General features: G+C 51.2%; 1 protein-coding gene across 1 annotated transcript in view; it reads right to left on the reverse strand.

The window, feature by feature from the left end:
• Positions 1-16,989, reverse strand: part of phactr4b (phosphatase and actin regulator 4b) — a gene marked incomplete at its 5' end in the record, with an annotated part of 89,178 nt that overhangs the window by 68,003 nt on the left and 4,186 nt on the right. Inside the window, 3 exon segments of the mRNA XM_084308309.1 lie at positions 13,228-13,297; positions 13,300-13,558; positions 13,599-13,743. Coding sequence (XP_084164435.1) covers positions 13,228-13,297; positions 13,300-13,558; positions 13,599-13,743 — 474 coding nt within the window.

Below are 16,989 nucleotides of genomic sequence, written 5' to 3' on the forward strand. Positions count from 1 at the left end.
AAACCCACCTCACCACAGGTACACAGCAGACAGCATCCCGGCAACCTCTCCCGTCCTTCAGGCCAGTATCCCCAGAGTCCAGTGCCCTGCCGGACGGCCATGCATAGCCGACCAGACCCAACACCGAACCCCGGGTACACCGCCCCACATCATACAGCCACTCCAAACGTACCTACTATGGGGAAAAAAAACACAATTGTACACACAACCCTATCCCGTCAACTGCAACGCACGGTCGTCCAGGAACGTCCCCCGCCTCACACCCACACGCACGCCCCGGCCCTCCCACTCCCCAACCCTGAATGTCCACCACCCAGATCAGAGAATAGTCGCCAGCGCGGACGCCGGGCACCACGGCTTTATCGGAACGCCCACACCTACCCTGCCACCCTCCGCGCCATCCTTTATCACCATCATCGCATACGCAGGTGCAACCGAGCGGTGTGGGTCCCCAGACGCAGAACCAGCCGCGCCGAGAGTCTTGAACACGTACGTCACACACACCCTGATAACATTCACACAAACTACTATAACCGCAAACATCACCACAGCACACAGCAAATATTTAGCAATTGTCCATCCTATATATCCCATTAAACCTTGACCCCAGCCCTCCCACGAGTCCTCCCGCGTGGGCTGCATCTCCCTAGTAATATTCTTCAAATGCTCTATAACCTCCTGTATGCCCATGTCATTTTCTGGGACAAATGTGCAGCATTCCTGACCAATCAATGCACACGTGCCACCCGAACTCGCCAACAGGAAGTCTAAACCCGTCCTTGACTGCAGCTCCATCAGTCTTAAGGACCGTAACTCTTGATTCTCCAGGGCCATACCTCTCGCGGTCGTAGCCGTCATATCCTCAAACACGCGAGCTAGATGGTCCAGTTCACCCATGTTTGCATACGTCCCCCACCAGGGAAACGCCACCCTGAAAAAGTGGTCCGCATCCATCATCCTCCTCCTCCTTGACTTGGGAATCGTCGGCAAAACATCTGACACCCTCATAGCTGGCACCAAATACCCCAACGCACACCTACCCCTCCACTTAATAGGCAACGCCGCGTACGCATACTCACCACAAATCCAAAACGCCCCCCTAGGGGCCGGCGCCTCCGAATTCTTACCCCATACTCCACTCTCACCCTTGCAGCCGTCCAAATATCTCACGTCCTTACCACCTGACTTCCCCTCTACGCACATCTCAAACCCAGCCGCCCTAAACGCCACCGGAATGGGGCTAGTGTCCTTAAGACCCCCATAACCCACTGCCTTATTCGACCCCTGTTCCCGGCCCAAATACCTCAACATCCTATCATGACCCACCCCGTCGCATAGGCCGAGCAGAGGCTCGTCCCTCAACACATTGGCATGACACTTCGTTAAGGGGTGTGCAATCAAGGGAAGACCTGCGTCGCCTGCTAGCGGGGCCAAGCCACACACGTAACAATCCGACCTATTGGCTGCCTTAGCCACAGTCCTCGCCATCCCCAAAAACAGATTACCGTGATGGTCTGGCTGCGACCTCCTACCCACTATCACCACCTCTGGCTGTTCAGGTCGCAGATATGGATCATACATTATAGTACCGATCAACACACATAACCAAATCATTGCCACGGCACCCCCCCGAAGCACCCGCCTACTACTGTCACTCAAACCAGGAACCATGTTTGTCTGTTCCGTCCTCCTCTTCCTCCCTCCGTCACCGGCGCGTATCCTAATATGTCCTGCAATCCCCACAAACAACAACACAACTTTATAACCGAACATACCCTCAGTCTACTGACATGAAGACCCCAACCTAAACACAACACCAGGACATGTAGAAAAGGCCGCAACGTAGCCGCCAACCGGCCAAGAGAGAACCAGGCCAGAGGGAAAACATGTAACCCCATGTCGGTCTTCAGATTGAAGAGGGAGGAGGGTGGAGAGAGGCACAGCAAGTGGGGCAAAGGATTGAGTGGGGGGGGGGGGGGGGGGGGGAAACGGGAGAGAGGAGGGAGCAAGAGAAAAGGAGGGGGGGGGGGTTTGAAGGAACATCAGGGAAGTGGGGGGGGGGGGGGGGGTTCAAAGGAAAATCAAGAGAGGGGGGGGAGGGGGTTTGAAGGAACATCAGGGAAGTGGGGAGGGGGGGGTTTCAAAGGAAAATCAAGAGAAGGGGGGGGGGGGGGGGGGGATCTGAAGGAACATCAGGGAAGTGGGGGGGGGGGGTTCAAAGGAAAATCAAGAGAGGGGGGGGGGAGGAGGGGGGGGATCTGAAGGAACATCAGGGAAGTGGGGGGGGGGGGGGGGGGTTCAAAGGAAAATCAAGAGAGGGGGGGGGGGGAGGGGGGGGGGGGGGTACGCAGTCCCGAACAGACCTGTTCCAAACCATAAAACACATTATACAATATGCCATACTCCGCACTGCCCAAACGTCTCCTATGGAGAAGGAGGGAGAGAGAGAGAACAGCAAGAAAGCTAGAAAAAGAGAAAAGAGGGAGAGAGAGAGGAAGACGAGGAGAGAGGAGAGGAAGGAGAGGAGAGAGGAGGAGAGGAAGGAGAGGAGAGAGGAGAGAGGAGAGAGAGGAGGAAGAGGAGGGGCTAGAGAGAGGAGAGAGAGGAGGAAGAGGAGGGGCTAGAGAGAGGAGAGAGAGGAGGAAGAGGAGGGGCTAGAAAGAGGAGAGAGAGGAGGAACAGGAGGGGCTAGAGAGAGGAGAGAGAGGAGGAAGAGGAGGGGCTAGAGAGAGGAGAGAGAGGAGGAAGAGGAGGGGCTAGAGAGAGGAGAGAGAGGAGGAAGAGGAGGGGCTAGAGAGAGGAGAGAGAGGAGGAAGAGGAGGGGCCAGAGAGAGGAGAGAGAGGAGGAAGAGGAGGGGCTAGAGAGAGGAGAGAGAGGAGGAAGAGGAGGGGCTAGAAAGAGGAGAGAGAGGAGGAAGAGGAGGGGCTAGAGAGAGGAGAGAGAGGAGGAAGAGGAGGGGCTAGAGAGAGGAGAGAGAGGAGGAAGAGGAGGGGCTAGATAGAGGAGAGAGAGGAGGAAGAGGAGGGGCTAGAGAGAGGAGAGAGAGGAGGAAGAGGAGGGGCTAGAGAGAGGAGGAAGAGGAGGGGCTAGAGAGAGGAGAGAGAGGAGGAAGAGGAGGGGCTAGAGAGAGGAGAGAGAGGAGGAAGATGAGGGGCTAGAGAGAGGAGAGAGAGGAGGAAGAGGAGGGGCTAGAAAGAGGAGAGAGAGGAGGAAGAGGAGGGGCTAGAGAGAGGAGAGAGAGGAGGAAGAGGAGGGGCTAGAGAGAGGAGGAAGAGGAGGGGCTAGAGAGAGGAGAGAGAGGAGGAAGAGGAGGGGCTAGAGAGAGGAGAGAGAGGAGGAAGATGAGGGGCTAGAGAGAGGAGAGAGAGGAGGAAGAGGAGGGGCTAGAAAGAGGAGAGAGAGGAGGAAGAGGAGGGGCTAGAGAGAGGAGAGAGAGGAGGAAGAGGAGGGGCTAGAAAGAGGAGAGAGAGGAGGAAGAGGAGGGGCTAGAGAGAGGAGAGAGAGGAGGAAGAGGAGGGGCTAGAGAGAGGAGAGAGAGGAGGAAGAGGAGGGGCTAGAGAGAGGAGAGAGAGGAGGAAGAGGAGGGGCTAGAGAGAGGAGAGAGAGGAGGAAGAGGAGGGGCTAGAGAGAGGAGGAAGAGGAGGGGCTAGAGAGAGGAGAGAGAGGAGGAAGAGGAGGGGCTAGAGAGAGGAGAGAGAGGAGGAAGAGGAGGGGCTAGAGAGAGGAGAGAGAGGAGGAAGAGGAGGGGCTAGAAAGAGGAGAGAGAGGAGGAAGAGGAGGGGCTAGAGAGAGGAGAGAGAGGAGGAAGAGGAGGGGCTAGAGAGAGGAGAGAGAGGAGGAAGAGGAGGGGCTAGGGGAGGGGGAGAGAGAGAGAGAGAATGGTACGTGTGGGAGAAAGAGAGAAAGAGAGAGAGAGAGAGAAAGAGAGAGAGAGAGGCACTACACACATCCAACCACACTACAGCCACACATGACACGCTGCTCAGGACGGGAGTCCAATGCCTCTACCGCCCCCCAGTGCACATCACACCGTACACTCCACTTTAAAACGGCCGCGTCTCCCAGGTTGACTCTGACGCCACCTAGTGCTCTTTTAACCACATCATAATTAATTTCAGTCTCACACGCCTCACACACAATGTTCTTTCTCACAAGTGCGCATGCGCGCCCTCTCATACGGCCTACCCACTACCCATCAATGCACACGTGCCACCCGAACTCGCCAACAGGAAGTCTAAACCCGTCCTTGACTGCAGCTCCATCAGTCTTAAGGACCGTAACTCTTGATTCTCCAGGGCCATACCTCTCGCGGTCGTAGCCGTCATATCCTCAAACACGCGAGCTAGATGGTCCAGTTCACCCATGTTTGCATACGTCCCCCACCAGGGAAACGCCACCCTGAAAAAGTGGTCCGCATCCATCATCCTCCTCCTCCTTGACTTGGGAATCGTCGGCAAAACATCTGACACCCTCATAGCTGGCACCAAATACCCCAACGCACACCTACCCCTCCACTTAATAGGCAACGCCGCGTACGCATACTCACCACAAATCCAAAACGCCCCCCTAGGGGCCGGCGCCTCCGAATTCTTACCCCATACTCCACTCTCACCCTTGCAGCCGTCCAAATATCTCACGTCCTTACCACCTGACTTCCCCTCTACGCACATCTCAAACCCAGCCGCCCTAAACGCCACCGGAATGGGGCTAGTGTCCTTAAGACCCCCATAACCCACTGCCTTATTCGACCCCTGTTCCCGGCCCAAATACCTCAACATCCTATCATGACCCACCCCGTCGCATAGGCCGAGCAGAGGCTCGTCCCTCAACACATTGGCATGACACTTCGTTAAGGGGTGTGCAATCAAGGGAAGACCTGCGTCGCCTGCTAGCGGGGCCAAGCCACACACGTAACAATCCGACCTATTGGCTGCCTTAGCCACAGTCCTCGCCATCCCCAAAAACAGATTACCGTGATGGTCTGGCTGCGACCTCCTACCCACTATCACCACCTCTGGCTGTTCAGGTCGCAGATATGGATCATACATTATAGTACCGATCAACACACATAACCAAATCATTGCCACGGCACCCCCCCGAAGCACCCGCCTACTACTGTCACTCAAACCAGGAACCATGTTTGTCTGTTCCGTCCTCCTCTTCCTCCCTCCGTCACCGGCGCGTATCCTAATATGTCCTGCAATCCCCACAAACAACAACACAACTTTATAACCGAACATACCCTCAGTCTACTGACATGAAGACCCCAACCTAAACACAACACCAGGACATGTAGAAAAGGCCGCAACGTAGCCGCCAACCGGCCAAGAGAGAACCAGGCCAGAGGGAAAACATGTAAGAAAAATCAAGAGAGGGGGGGGAGGGGGTTTGAAGGAACATCAGGGAAGTGGGGAGGGGGGGGTTTCAAAGGAAAATCAAGAGAAGGGGGGGGGGGGGGGGGATCTGAAGGAACATCAGGGAAGTGGGGGGGGGGGGGGTTCAAAGGAAAATCAAGAGAGGGGGGGGGGAGGAGGGGGGGGATCTGAAGGAACATCAGGGAAGTGGGGGGGGGGGGGGGGGGTTCAAAGGAAAATCAAGAGAGGGGGGGGGGGGAGGGGGGGGGGGGGGTACGCAGTCCCGAACAGACCTGTTCCAAACCATAAAACACATTATACAATATGCCATACTCCGCACTGCCCAAACGTCTCCTATGGAGAAGGAGGGAGAGAGAGAGAACAGCAAGAAAGCTAGAAAAAGAGAAAAGAGGGAGAGAGAGAGGAAGACGAGGAGAGAGGAGAGGAAGGAGAGGAGAGAGGAGGAGAGGAAGGAGAGGAGAGAGGAGAGAGGAGAGAGAGGAGGAAGAGGAGGGGCTAGAGAGAGGAGAGAGAGGAGGAAGAGGAGGGGCTAGAGAGAGGAGAGAGAGGAGGAAGAGGAGGGGCTAGAAAGAGGAGAGAGAGGAGGAACAGGAGGGGCTAGAGAGAGGAGAGAGAGGAGGAAGAGGAGGGGCTAGAGAGAGGAGAGAGAGGAGGAAGAGGAGGGGCTAGAGAGAGGAGAGAGAGGAGGAAGAGGAGGGGCTAGAGAGAGGAGAGAGAGGAGGAAGAGGAGGGGCCAGAGAGAGGAGAGAGAGGAGGAAGAGGAGGGGCTAGAGAGAGGAGAGAGAGGAGGAAGAGGAGGGGCTAGAAAGAGGAGAGAGAGGAGGAAGAGGAGGGGCTAGAGAGAGGAGAGAGAGGAGGAAGAGGAGGGGCTAGATAGAGGAGAGAGAGGAGGAAGAGGAGGGGCTAGAGAGAGGAGAGAGAGGAGGAAGAGGAGGGGCTAGAGAGAGGAGAGAGAGGAGGAAGAGGAGGGGCTAGAGAGAGGAGGAAGAGGAGGAAGAGGAGGGGCTAGAGAGAGGAGAGAGAGGAGGAAGAGGAGGGGCTAGAGAGAGGAGAGAGAGGAGGAAGAGGAGGGGCTAGAGAGAGGAGAGAGAGGAGGAAGAGGAGGGGCTAGAGAGAGGAGGAAGAGGAGGGGCTAGAGAGAGGAGAGAGAGGAGGAAGAGGAGGGGCTAGAGAGAGGAGAGAGAGGAGGAAGATGAGGGGCTAGAGAGAGGAGAGAGAGGAGGAAGAGGAGGGGCTAGAAAGAGGAGAGAGAGGAGGAAGAGGAGGGGCTAGAGAGAGGAGAGAGAGGAGGAAGAGGAGGGGCTAGAAAGAGGAGAGAGAGGAGGAAGAGGAGGGGCTAGAGAGAGGAGAGAGAGGAGGAAGAGGAGGGGCTAGAGAGAGGAGAGAGAGGAGGAAGAGGAGGGGCTAGAGAGAGGAGAGAGAGGAGGAAGAGGAGGGGCTAGAGAGAGGAGAGAGAGGAGGAAGAGGAGGGGCTAGAGAGAGGAGGAAGAGGAGGGGCTAGAGAGAGGAGAGAGAGGAGGAAGAGGAGGGGCTAGAGAGAGGAGAGAGAGGAGGAAGAGGAGGGGCTAGAGAGAGGAGAGAGAGGAGGAAGAGGAGGGGCTAGAAAGAGGAGAGAGAGGAGGAAGAGGAGGGGCTAGAGAGAGGAGAGAGAGGAGGAAGAGGAGGGGCTAGAGAGAGGAGAGAGAGGAGGAAGAGGAGGGGCTAGGGGAGGGGGGAGAGAGAGAGAGAGAGAATGGTACGTGTGGGAGAAAGAGAGAAAGAGAGAGAGAGAGAGAAAGAGAGAGAGAGAGGCACTACACACATCCAACCACACTACAGCCACACATGACACGCTGCTCAGGACGGGAGTCCAATGCCTCTACCGCCCCCCAGTGCACATCACACCGTACACTCCACTTTAAAACGGCCGCGTCTCCCAGGTTGACTCTGACGCCACCTAGTGCTCTTTTAACCACATCATAATTAATTTCAGTCTCACACGCCTCACACACAATGTTCTTTCTCACAAGTGCGCATGCGCGCCCTCTCATACGGCCTACCCACTCATCACTCATCCTGCATCCGTTCAAGCTTTCAGCCAATACCATTGTAAACATCAGCCCACACCGCAACTCACACAGCTCATTCACCACAAACGACCATTCAGTTACACTGCAATATCGCCCCATTCACAACATACAGTATTAAACCCCCCAAGCGAGCCACGACGAGCTATCGTTTGTAGCATGTTGCTAAGCGAGCCACGACGCGCTATTGTTTGTAGCCTGCCGCGCGCTACGACACGCACGAGTTCTGACGAGAACGCGCTCTGTCCAGCACGAGCATGCACGCGCCCCTCCCTTTTACTAGCAGTTGAGTGACTCAATGGACAAGGCGCTCGCCTCCACGTACCATATCTAATATTCCTCAGTCATATTTTAAGTGCCAATTTACAGATCTAATCCATATATATCACACAACGTTCAATCATAACCATAAGTCCTTTCACTCATACACAAACATCGTACACCTACAAATGTTTAACCATAGCTTGCAACATACGACTCCCCATTAAGTACTATCTTATGCTACAGCCTATCGCCGTCTAAATTTAACACGCCCGCCGTGCCCAAGGTTAAACCAGACATATTTGTGCTCAATCTCTACTTTAGAAAATACGACGCACGGTGTGCTAAAGCCAATACTTTAAGGCATACCACGCACACTTGTTTACCTTGCTCAACCTTGAGCACGAACCCAGACATGTCTCTAAATACTCCCTTACCTTTTTGAATGTTCCGACTGCCAGCGGCGTCCCGTTTATTGTGCTAAAATTCTACTTTAAAATGTACCACGCACGGTGTGCTTAAAACCCTTACTTTAAGGCATACGACGCACGGTGTGCTTAAAATCCTGCTTTCAGGACATACAACGCACACAGAACCTAGAGCCGCCATCCTTTAGTCAGAACATTCAATTCAATATCTCTTTACAGTCATATCTTTAGCAACCCCCTCGTTGGTTCGAATAGAGCCCCCAAATTTATCATCACACTCACCTCTTAGCAACTTCCTAGTCACTTGAAGACGGATCGATTGATCAGTTGATTCCCTGTTGACCGTCGTGAAGAAAGCGAAGAGAGGAAAAAAAAATAACTTTTCTTTGTTGTGATGACAAAACGAGCGCGCTGATTCTTGGCTACGGCACCACAATGAAGTGGATCTCCAGCTTAAATTCCCTACCGATACTACTCTGCGTTGTGATTTAAACCTTTTTACAAGCTCTTGGAATCCACTCTTTGCCAAATGCAGATAACCACTGTTTTTAACCTGGTTACTGCCTACCCAGAGAGAAAATACGGCGCTGCCGTTTGAAATGAAGCGAGATCTGAGCAGTTTGAAAAGAACCAGTTTTTAATGAAAATGGATTTCAATCAGATGTTACAAAAGAAATCATGTATGTGCAATGAACCTACGAGAAGCATCCAATATGCCGGATGATCGTAGAAATTCAGACTAAATTCTCAATAAAAAAGCTTGTCTATAAACATTCTCGCGTCTCGATCTCCTGCGTCGATCTCTTCTCCTCGCTGGGTTCTAGTGGAGAAAAAGGGTGTGTTTGTTTCTTGTTGCTTCCTGGGTCTTTGGGTTGGTCCTGTCCCTCCTGGCGAGGAGTTTTTGGTTATATCCAATTTAGGCTCCGCCTCTAATTTTACGGCAAGCGGGCGTTTCCAAAACTCTCCTCGAGCGTTCCTATTGGAGAACACTTATTCTCAGCTCTCATTGGCTAACTCCCTACCGTGACGTTTTGCACTGAATTAGGTCACGATGTGGATTCAAAGTCCAGAGTGCTTTGATCAACTGATCCTTTGTTCAGAAGAGACTGTCTGGCGTCTCTCAAGGCAGTTTCTTTGTTTGGACCATTTGCCTAGAGCACTGGGTTGTAAAATCACCCAGTTTATTAACTTTCCCAGGAAGTTCAAACGAGACTATCTCTCACTCAATCAGCAGCTGCCTGTTTCAACACCCTTTTTAGGAGTCTTGAGCCACGCAGCTGCTTCAAATCAGCGATGCGTCTCGTTTCTTTTGTTGATAGAGGCAGAGAAGCCAGGAAGAATAGTGAATGCATTTTACCTGTCGGTGTTTCTGCCATTCTGAGATCCAAGGTGTACAGTACAATAAATAGTTTGAATGGAAATCTGCCACATGTGCTCATGTGCTCAGAGAGACAGGGAAAGAGAGAGAGAGACGGGGAGGGAGAGAAAGAGAGAAATACAGAGAGAGAGAGGGACAGAGAGAGAGAGACAAGAGGGATGGAGAGATAGGGAGAGAAAGAGAGAGATAGTCAGCCACTGTGACTGTGTATGTGCTTGTGTGTGTGTATTAGGGCTGACCCTTATTAGTCGATTAGTCGACTAATCGGTCGAAAGGGGCCGTAGTCGACTAACCAACCTCTTAGTCGAATAGTAAAAAAAAAAATAATAATAATTATAATATCTTTTTTTTCTTTTTTTTTTAGATTTTTTTTATCATTCTTTCCAAAAGAAAAGAAGCCTAGAAGCGTGGCTAACGCTAATGGCACGCATACCAGAGGCGAACTGACTATGAAAACAGGCACAGAGGCACTGAAAGAGGATTTCACCCATCTAATGAACACACTAGACTAGACAAATATCAAGATGTATCCATCAGTGGACCAATTGCATGCTTTTGCAGAGGACAAGAAGCCTTCAGTCGACTCCTTCAGACATTAAGCACCCCCACAGCCCAAATGGAATGATAAAATTAAAATTAAAAAAAGATTAAAAAAAAATTAAAAAAATATTATACTTTTTTTTTTTTTTTTTTTTGTCGACCAATAGTCGAACAACGGCAAATTTTGGCCAATCATAGTCGACCATCCAAATCCTTAGTCGGGGACAGCCCTAGTGTGTATGTGACTGTGTGTATGTGCTTGTGTGTGTGTGTGTGTGTGTGTGTGTGTGTGTGTGTGTATGTGCTCGTGAGTGTGTGTCTATGTGCTTGTGAGCGTGTGTGTGTGGGCGTGCGCATGAGGGAAGTGAAGTGAAGTGGCTTCATCTAAAAGCTGCAATAAAAACAGCATTGTGGCTGAAAGTATGACGGTTTAATGTGAAATCAATTAGCGCTCGGCTCTTGTTTTGTGGCAGAGAGCCGACAGCGCTTGGCACCGAGGGGCAGCGACGGTTCTACTACTGACGGTGTGTCGCATTAATTAGGAGATGAGGGGAGAGGATGAGGAGAGAGGATGAGAGGATGAGGAGAGAGGAGGAGGATGAGAGGATGAGGAGAGAGGAGGAGGATGAGAGGATGAGGAGAGAGGAGGAGAGATGATGAGGAGAGGATGAGGAGAGAGGAGGAGGATGAGAGGATGAGGAGAGGGGATGAGGAGAGAGGATGAGGATGAGAGGAGGAGGATGAGAGGATGAGGATGAGAGGATGAGGAGAGAGGAGGAGGATGAGAGGATGAGGAGAGAGGAGGAGGAGAGGGGATGATGAGAGAGGATGAGGAGAGAGGAGGAGGATGAGAGGATGAGGAGAGAGGAGGAGGATGAGGAGAGAGGAGGAGGAGAGATGATGAGGAGAGAGGAAGAGGATGAGGAGAGAGGAGGAGGATGAGGAGAGAGGATGAGGAGAGAGGATGAGGAGAGGGGATGAGGAGAGAGGATGAGGAGAGGGGATGAGAGGATGAGAGGATGAGGAGAGAGGAGGAGGAGAGAGGAAGAGGATGAGGAGAGAGGAGGAGGATGAGGAGAGAGGATGAGGAGAGAGGATGAGAGGATGAGGAGAGAGGAGGAGGAGAGAGGATGAGGATGAGAGGATGAGGAGAGAGGATGAGGAGAGAGGATGAGGAGAGGGGATGAGGAGAGAGGAGGAGGATGAGAGGATGAGGAGAGAGGAGGAGGATGAGAGGATGAGGAGAGAGGAGGAGGATGAGAGGATGAGGAGAGAGGAAGAGGATGAGGAGAGAGGAGGAGGATGAGGAGAGAGGATGAGGAGAGAGGATGAGAGGATGAGGAGAGAGGAGGAGGAGAGAGGATGAGGAGAGGGGATGAGGAGAGGGGATGAGGAGAGAGGATGAGGAGAGAGGAGGATGAGAGGATGAGGATGAGAGGATGAGAGGATGAGGAGAGAGGATGAGGAGATCAGGCTGCTAAACGAACAATAAACACTATGCAACAACCATCAAATGCACACAGCACACACACCCACACGCACACACTCACTCAAACAAACAACACACTGCAGCACCCACTCTCCACATAGATCACACAAACACACTTTACACTTTATATTTATTGATAAAGGATTTGCACTACAACTCGTACACCTACTGTGAATTGTACCTAAATTGCACCTCGTCCCATTTCTGCCTTGCACTATATAGTATTGTATATTAGTACACTGCACAGTATTGTATATTGTATGGTAACTACGTCTATTCTGCATCGAACATTGTACATATGTCTAAACTGAACACTGTGACCTCATTTTTTTACTTCTAATTTTACTATGTTATTTTATTTCATACTTATCTTGTCTTGCACAGTCTCTGGAGCGTAACAGTAAGAAGCATTTTGTATAAAAGTATTCTGTACTTCTGTATGACAAATATTAAAGAACTTGAAACTTGAAACTTGAGAGAGGGATGAGGAGAGGGGATGAGGAGAGATGATGAGAGGATGAGGAGAGGGGATGAGGAGAGAGGATGAGGAGAGAGGATGAGAGGATGAGGAGAGAGGAGGAGGAGAGAGGATGAGGATGAGAGGATGAGAGGATGAGGAGAGAGGAGGAGGAGAGAGGATGAGGAGAGGGGATGATGAGAGAGGATGAGGAGAGGGGATGAGGAGAGAGGAAGAGGAGAGGGGATGAGGAGAGAGGATGAGAGGATGAGGAGAGAGGAGGAGGAGAGGGGATGAGGAGAGAGGATGAGGAGAGGATGAGGAGAGGGGATGAGGAGAGAGGAGGATGAGAGGATGAGGAGAGAGGAGGATGAGGAGAGAGGAGGATGAGGAGAGAGGATGAGGAGAGAGGAGGAGGAGGAGGAGAGAGGATGAGGAGAGAGGAGGAGGATGAGAGGATGAGGAGAGAGTAGGAGGATGAGAGGACGAGGAGAGAGGAGGAGGATGAGAGGATGAGGAGAGAGGAGGATGAGATGATGAGGAGAGGATGAGGAGAGAGGATGAGGAGAGGATGAGGAGAGAGGAGGATGAGATGATGAGGATGAGGAGAGAGGAGGAGGATGAGAGGATGAGGAGAGAGGAGGAGGATGAGGAGGGAGGATGAGAGGATGAGGAGAGAGGAGGAGGATGAGGAGACGAGGATGAGGATGAGAGGATGAGGAGGATGAGGAGAGAGGATGAGCTATTCCCCGCTGCTCCGGAATAAGAAGCAGAGCTGGAGCAGGGCTCCTGGGAGCTCCTGTCTATATCTGGAGGAGAGAAGACAAGGAGGGGAGAGAGACAGAGAGGGAGAGAGAGAGAGACAGAGAGAGAGAGAGAGAGAGAGAGAGACAGAGAGAGAGAGAGACAGAGAGAGATAATGAGAGAAGAGAGAGATGAGACGAGAGAGAGAGAAGAGAGAGAGAGAGAGAGAAGAGAGAAGAGAGAGAGAGAGAGAGAGAGAGAGAGAGAGAATGAGAAAGATAAGAGAGAGACAGAGAGGGAGGGAGAGAATGAGAGAGACAAAGAGACAGAGACATAGAGAGAGAGACAATGAAAAAGAGACAGAGAGAGAGACAGAGACAGAGAGAGAGACAGAGAGAGAGACAATGAAAAAGAGACAGAGAGAGAGACAGAGACAGAGAGAGAGAGACAGAGAGAGCGGCTCCCCAGGTGGGACGGTTATAACTCACCTCTGCGGGTCCTCCCCTCCTCCGTGGAGGCGTGTCTCGGGAGGCTGGGCTTCCACTCCGCCTCCGCGGGGCAGCGGCTCTCCTGCCGTCCTCCGACGGGGCCTTCTGCAGCCCCGGCCTCCGCTGCTGCTGCTGCCCGTCCTCTGGGTGCAGCAGCCTGGCCCCGCGCCGCGCCCCCTCCTCCGCCGCCTGTGCCTGCCAGGCCATGTTGGGCTTCCAGTGCTCCCCTCCCCCCCTCCCCCCGGGGGCCCCCCTCCTCCTCCTCTCTGCCGCCCGCCATCCTCCCGGGGGTCCGGCGGGAAGCGGCCCCTGCGCTGCTGCTGCTCCTCCTCTGCCGGGGGAGCCAGGCGGGGTTCATCCGGAAGTCCGACTCCGTGAGGAGTGGCCCCCCCTGGTTGTCCGTGAGGAGGAGGAGTCCCCCCTGGTTACCGGGGCTCCGGCAGACCCCCACGGGCACGGTGTGGCCGTTCTTCACGTAGATCTGCTTGAGGCTCGGCGGGGCGTCGTCCTCGGCGTCTAACCCACGGACACAGAGCACACACGGGGGGGGGGGACGGGACGTGAGAACGACCTCGGAGCAGACTGAGCAGATCTGAGACTGAGAAGATCTTTAAACTAACAGGGCTTTGAGGCGGCAAGCAAGCAAGCAGCTGTGTGTGTGTGGGTGACAAGTCAGGAACTAAACTATTATCGGTTTTAAGTTGTGAATGTGAAAGGTGTTCTTCTCAGGTGTTCTTACCGTGTATATATATATATAATTATCCATTTCTGTCTGTTCATACCTGCATATGATCCTTTTTACATATCTGTGTAGATACTATATCTATATCTGTACATACTATATCTATATCTGTACATATCTGTACATACTATATCTATACATACTACCGGTATATCTATTAGGGATGGGACTTTCTAGCAAATTTATTTTTTATTTTTATAAAAAATATATTGTTATTTTTTGTTTCAGTTTGAATTCAGTTAAAATGTTCAGTTTCAGTTAAATTCAGTTATTCTTTTTAATAGAATGGATCATTTAAATCAAAGGGTATTGCACATAAATAGGCACTTCTATCAACCGGTTTTAATAAACAAACAGAAACAGTAGCATGTGCATCTTTTAGATAAATTAGGCTGCCTCTAAATATAAAAAAGGCATGAAATAAGAATGGCTAAAAAAAAAAAAAAATTAAAAATCTGATATGAGAAAAGAAAGTAGATATGGGTTCGAATATTCGAATATTCGGTCCCATCCCTAATATCTATATCTGTACATACTATATCTATATCTGTACATATCTGTAGATACTATATCTATATCTGTACATATCACTAGATACTATATCTATATCTGTACATATCTTCTTCTTTCTCTCCCATTACAGAAGCCGAGACCCTGACACTGGTAACGTCGAACCGTCCGACTACATGCCAGCTGGACCGGGTACCTTCCCCACTCCTCCAGACCATAGCACCGGACATCCTCCCATTCCTAACTGCAACCATCAACTCCTCACTCAACTCGGGGGTGGTCCCCACCTCCCTAAAACAAGCCAAAGTCACGCCGCTCATAAAAAAAACAACCCTGAACCCCACCGTCATAGGCAACTACCGTCTTGTCTCTCTTCTCTGCTTCCTTTCTAAAACACTTGAACGTGCTGTATCCAACCAACTTACTGCTTATCTCTTACAGAATTACCTCCTAGACCCTAATCAGTCTGGCTTCCGGGCTGGCCACTCCACAGAAACGGCCCTCATTGCGGTCACAGAGGCACTTCACTTAGCAAAAGCGAAAGGCCTCTGTCCTGATTCTCCTAGACCTATCTGCAGCCTTCGACACAGTCAACCATCAGATCCTCCTCGCGGCCCTCGCAGGAATGGGAGTGGCTGGCTCTGCGCTGACATGGCTGACATCATACCTCAATGACCGCTCCTACCAAGTGTCATGGTGTCCCCCAGGGCTCGGTCCTAGGACCCCTTCTCTTCTCCCTCTACACTAAATCACTGGGTAACATTATCACGTCTCATGGCTTCTCGTATCATTGTTATGCCGACGATACTCAACTCTTCCTCTCCTTCCCTCCCTCAGATATCCACGTCTCTGAGCGGATCTCGGCCTGTCTGTCTGACATCTCCACCTGAATGACGACCAACCACCTCAAACTGAACCTAAGCAAAACAGAATTGCTCCACCTTCCGGCCAAATCCTCCCCCCTGACCGACCTTTCCATCACAGTCGAGACCGCATCCCCGACCGCCAAGAACCTTGGTTGTAATCGACGACCAGTTAAACTTCTCTGCTCACATCGCAGCAACAACAGAACCTGCAGATTCCTCCTGAGCAACGGCAGAAGGATCCGCCCCTTCCTGACAAAAGAAGCCACCCAACTCCTCGTCCAATCAACAGTCATCTCCCGCCTCGACTACTGCAACGCACTGCTCGCTGGCCTCCCGGCCACTGCCACCAAGCCTCTTCAATGCAGCGGCCCGCCTGATCTCAAACCTACCGAAGTCGGCCCATGTCACCGCACTTCTTAGGGACCTGCACTGGCTCCCCATTGCTGCACGTATCCGCTTCAAGGCCCTCGACCTAGCATACCGTGCGGCAAAGGAACTGCTCCCGCCTACCTCCGGTCTCCAACTACACACCTCAAGACCCCTACGCTCTGCATCTTCTGGCCGCCTCAGACCTACTCCTATCCAAGCTCCGGGAGGGTCATCAAGGAGAAGCCGCCTATTCTCAGTCCTTGCCCCACAATGGTGGAATGAACTACCCACCCAAGTTAGAACAGCCGAAACCCGTCCAATCTTTCGCCGTCGACTAAAGACGCACTTCTTCAACCATTATCTGAAATAAAAAATAAAATAAAAGATATCTAACCCTAACTAACCGTACTGTCATGCACTTGTCCTAATAAACTAACCTACACTGTAGCACTCAACACTTGATGAACATTGTTACTCAGCTGATAGAGTTGTGCCCTTCCTGATGACTTGTCGTACAGAACTTGTAAGTCGCTTTGGATAAAAGCGTCAGTTAAATGACTAAATGTAAATGTAAATGTATATCTGTAGATACTATCTGTACATATCTGTAGATACTATATCTATATCTGTACATATCCCTTACCTACTCTTACTAGTTATGCTGCTGGCCAGTATGACTTACTACCATAGTGTCTTTATACCTGTATCACTGTACATATTAATACAACTCTGTACATACATCTGATTAGCACTATTACTCAGTAGTACTAATGTATATATTTTATACCCAGTTTAATCACCTGTACATTGTATATTACTGTTGCACTTTACTGTTATATATTTGCACTCTGGTTGGATGCCAAACCTCTTTTTGTTGTACTGTACTTGTGCCGTATGATGACAATACATTAGAATCTGATCTAATCTCAAAGGGGCGTGGCTCTGTGGTGTGTTGACGTGGTCATAGTGGGTTCCCACAGACATTGCAAAAGGAAATTGAAGGACTTTCAAGTACCTTCCCAAGCACTATTTTTCATTTTTAAAAGGACATTTAAAAGGTTCTTTTTTTGTGGGGGGGGGGGGGGGATTCGGATTCAATATTTATCAATTTCCGACAATTAGTTATACTTTAGATTTAAAAAAAATCGATTTCTTGATTCAAAACTATTTGATCATGGATGAACAAATTTCAATGCGAATGGTTGATTTGAATTTCCAGGACTTTCTAAGCACCTTGTTAAAAATAATTTGTCACACTGTGTGTGGACGGCTCTG

This window comes from Notolepis coatsorum (assembly GCF_963971535.1).
Source record: "Notolepis coatsorum genome assembly, chromosome: 2".
In the NCBI taxonomy this organism is placed as follows: Eukaryota; Metazoa; Chordata; class Actinopteri; order Aulopiformes; family Paralepididae; genus Notolepis; species Notolepis coatsorum.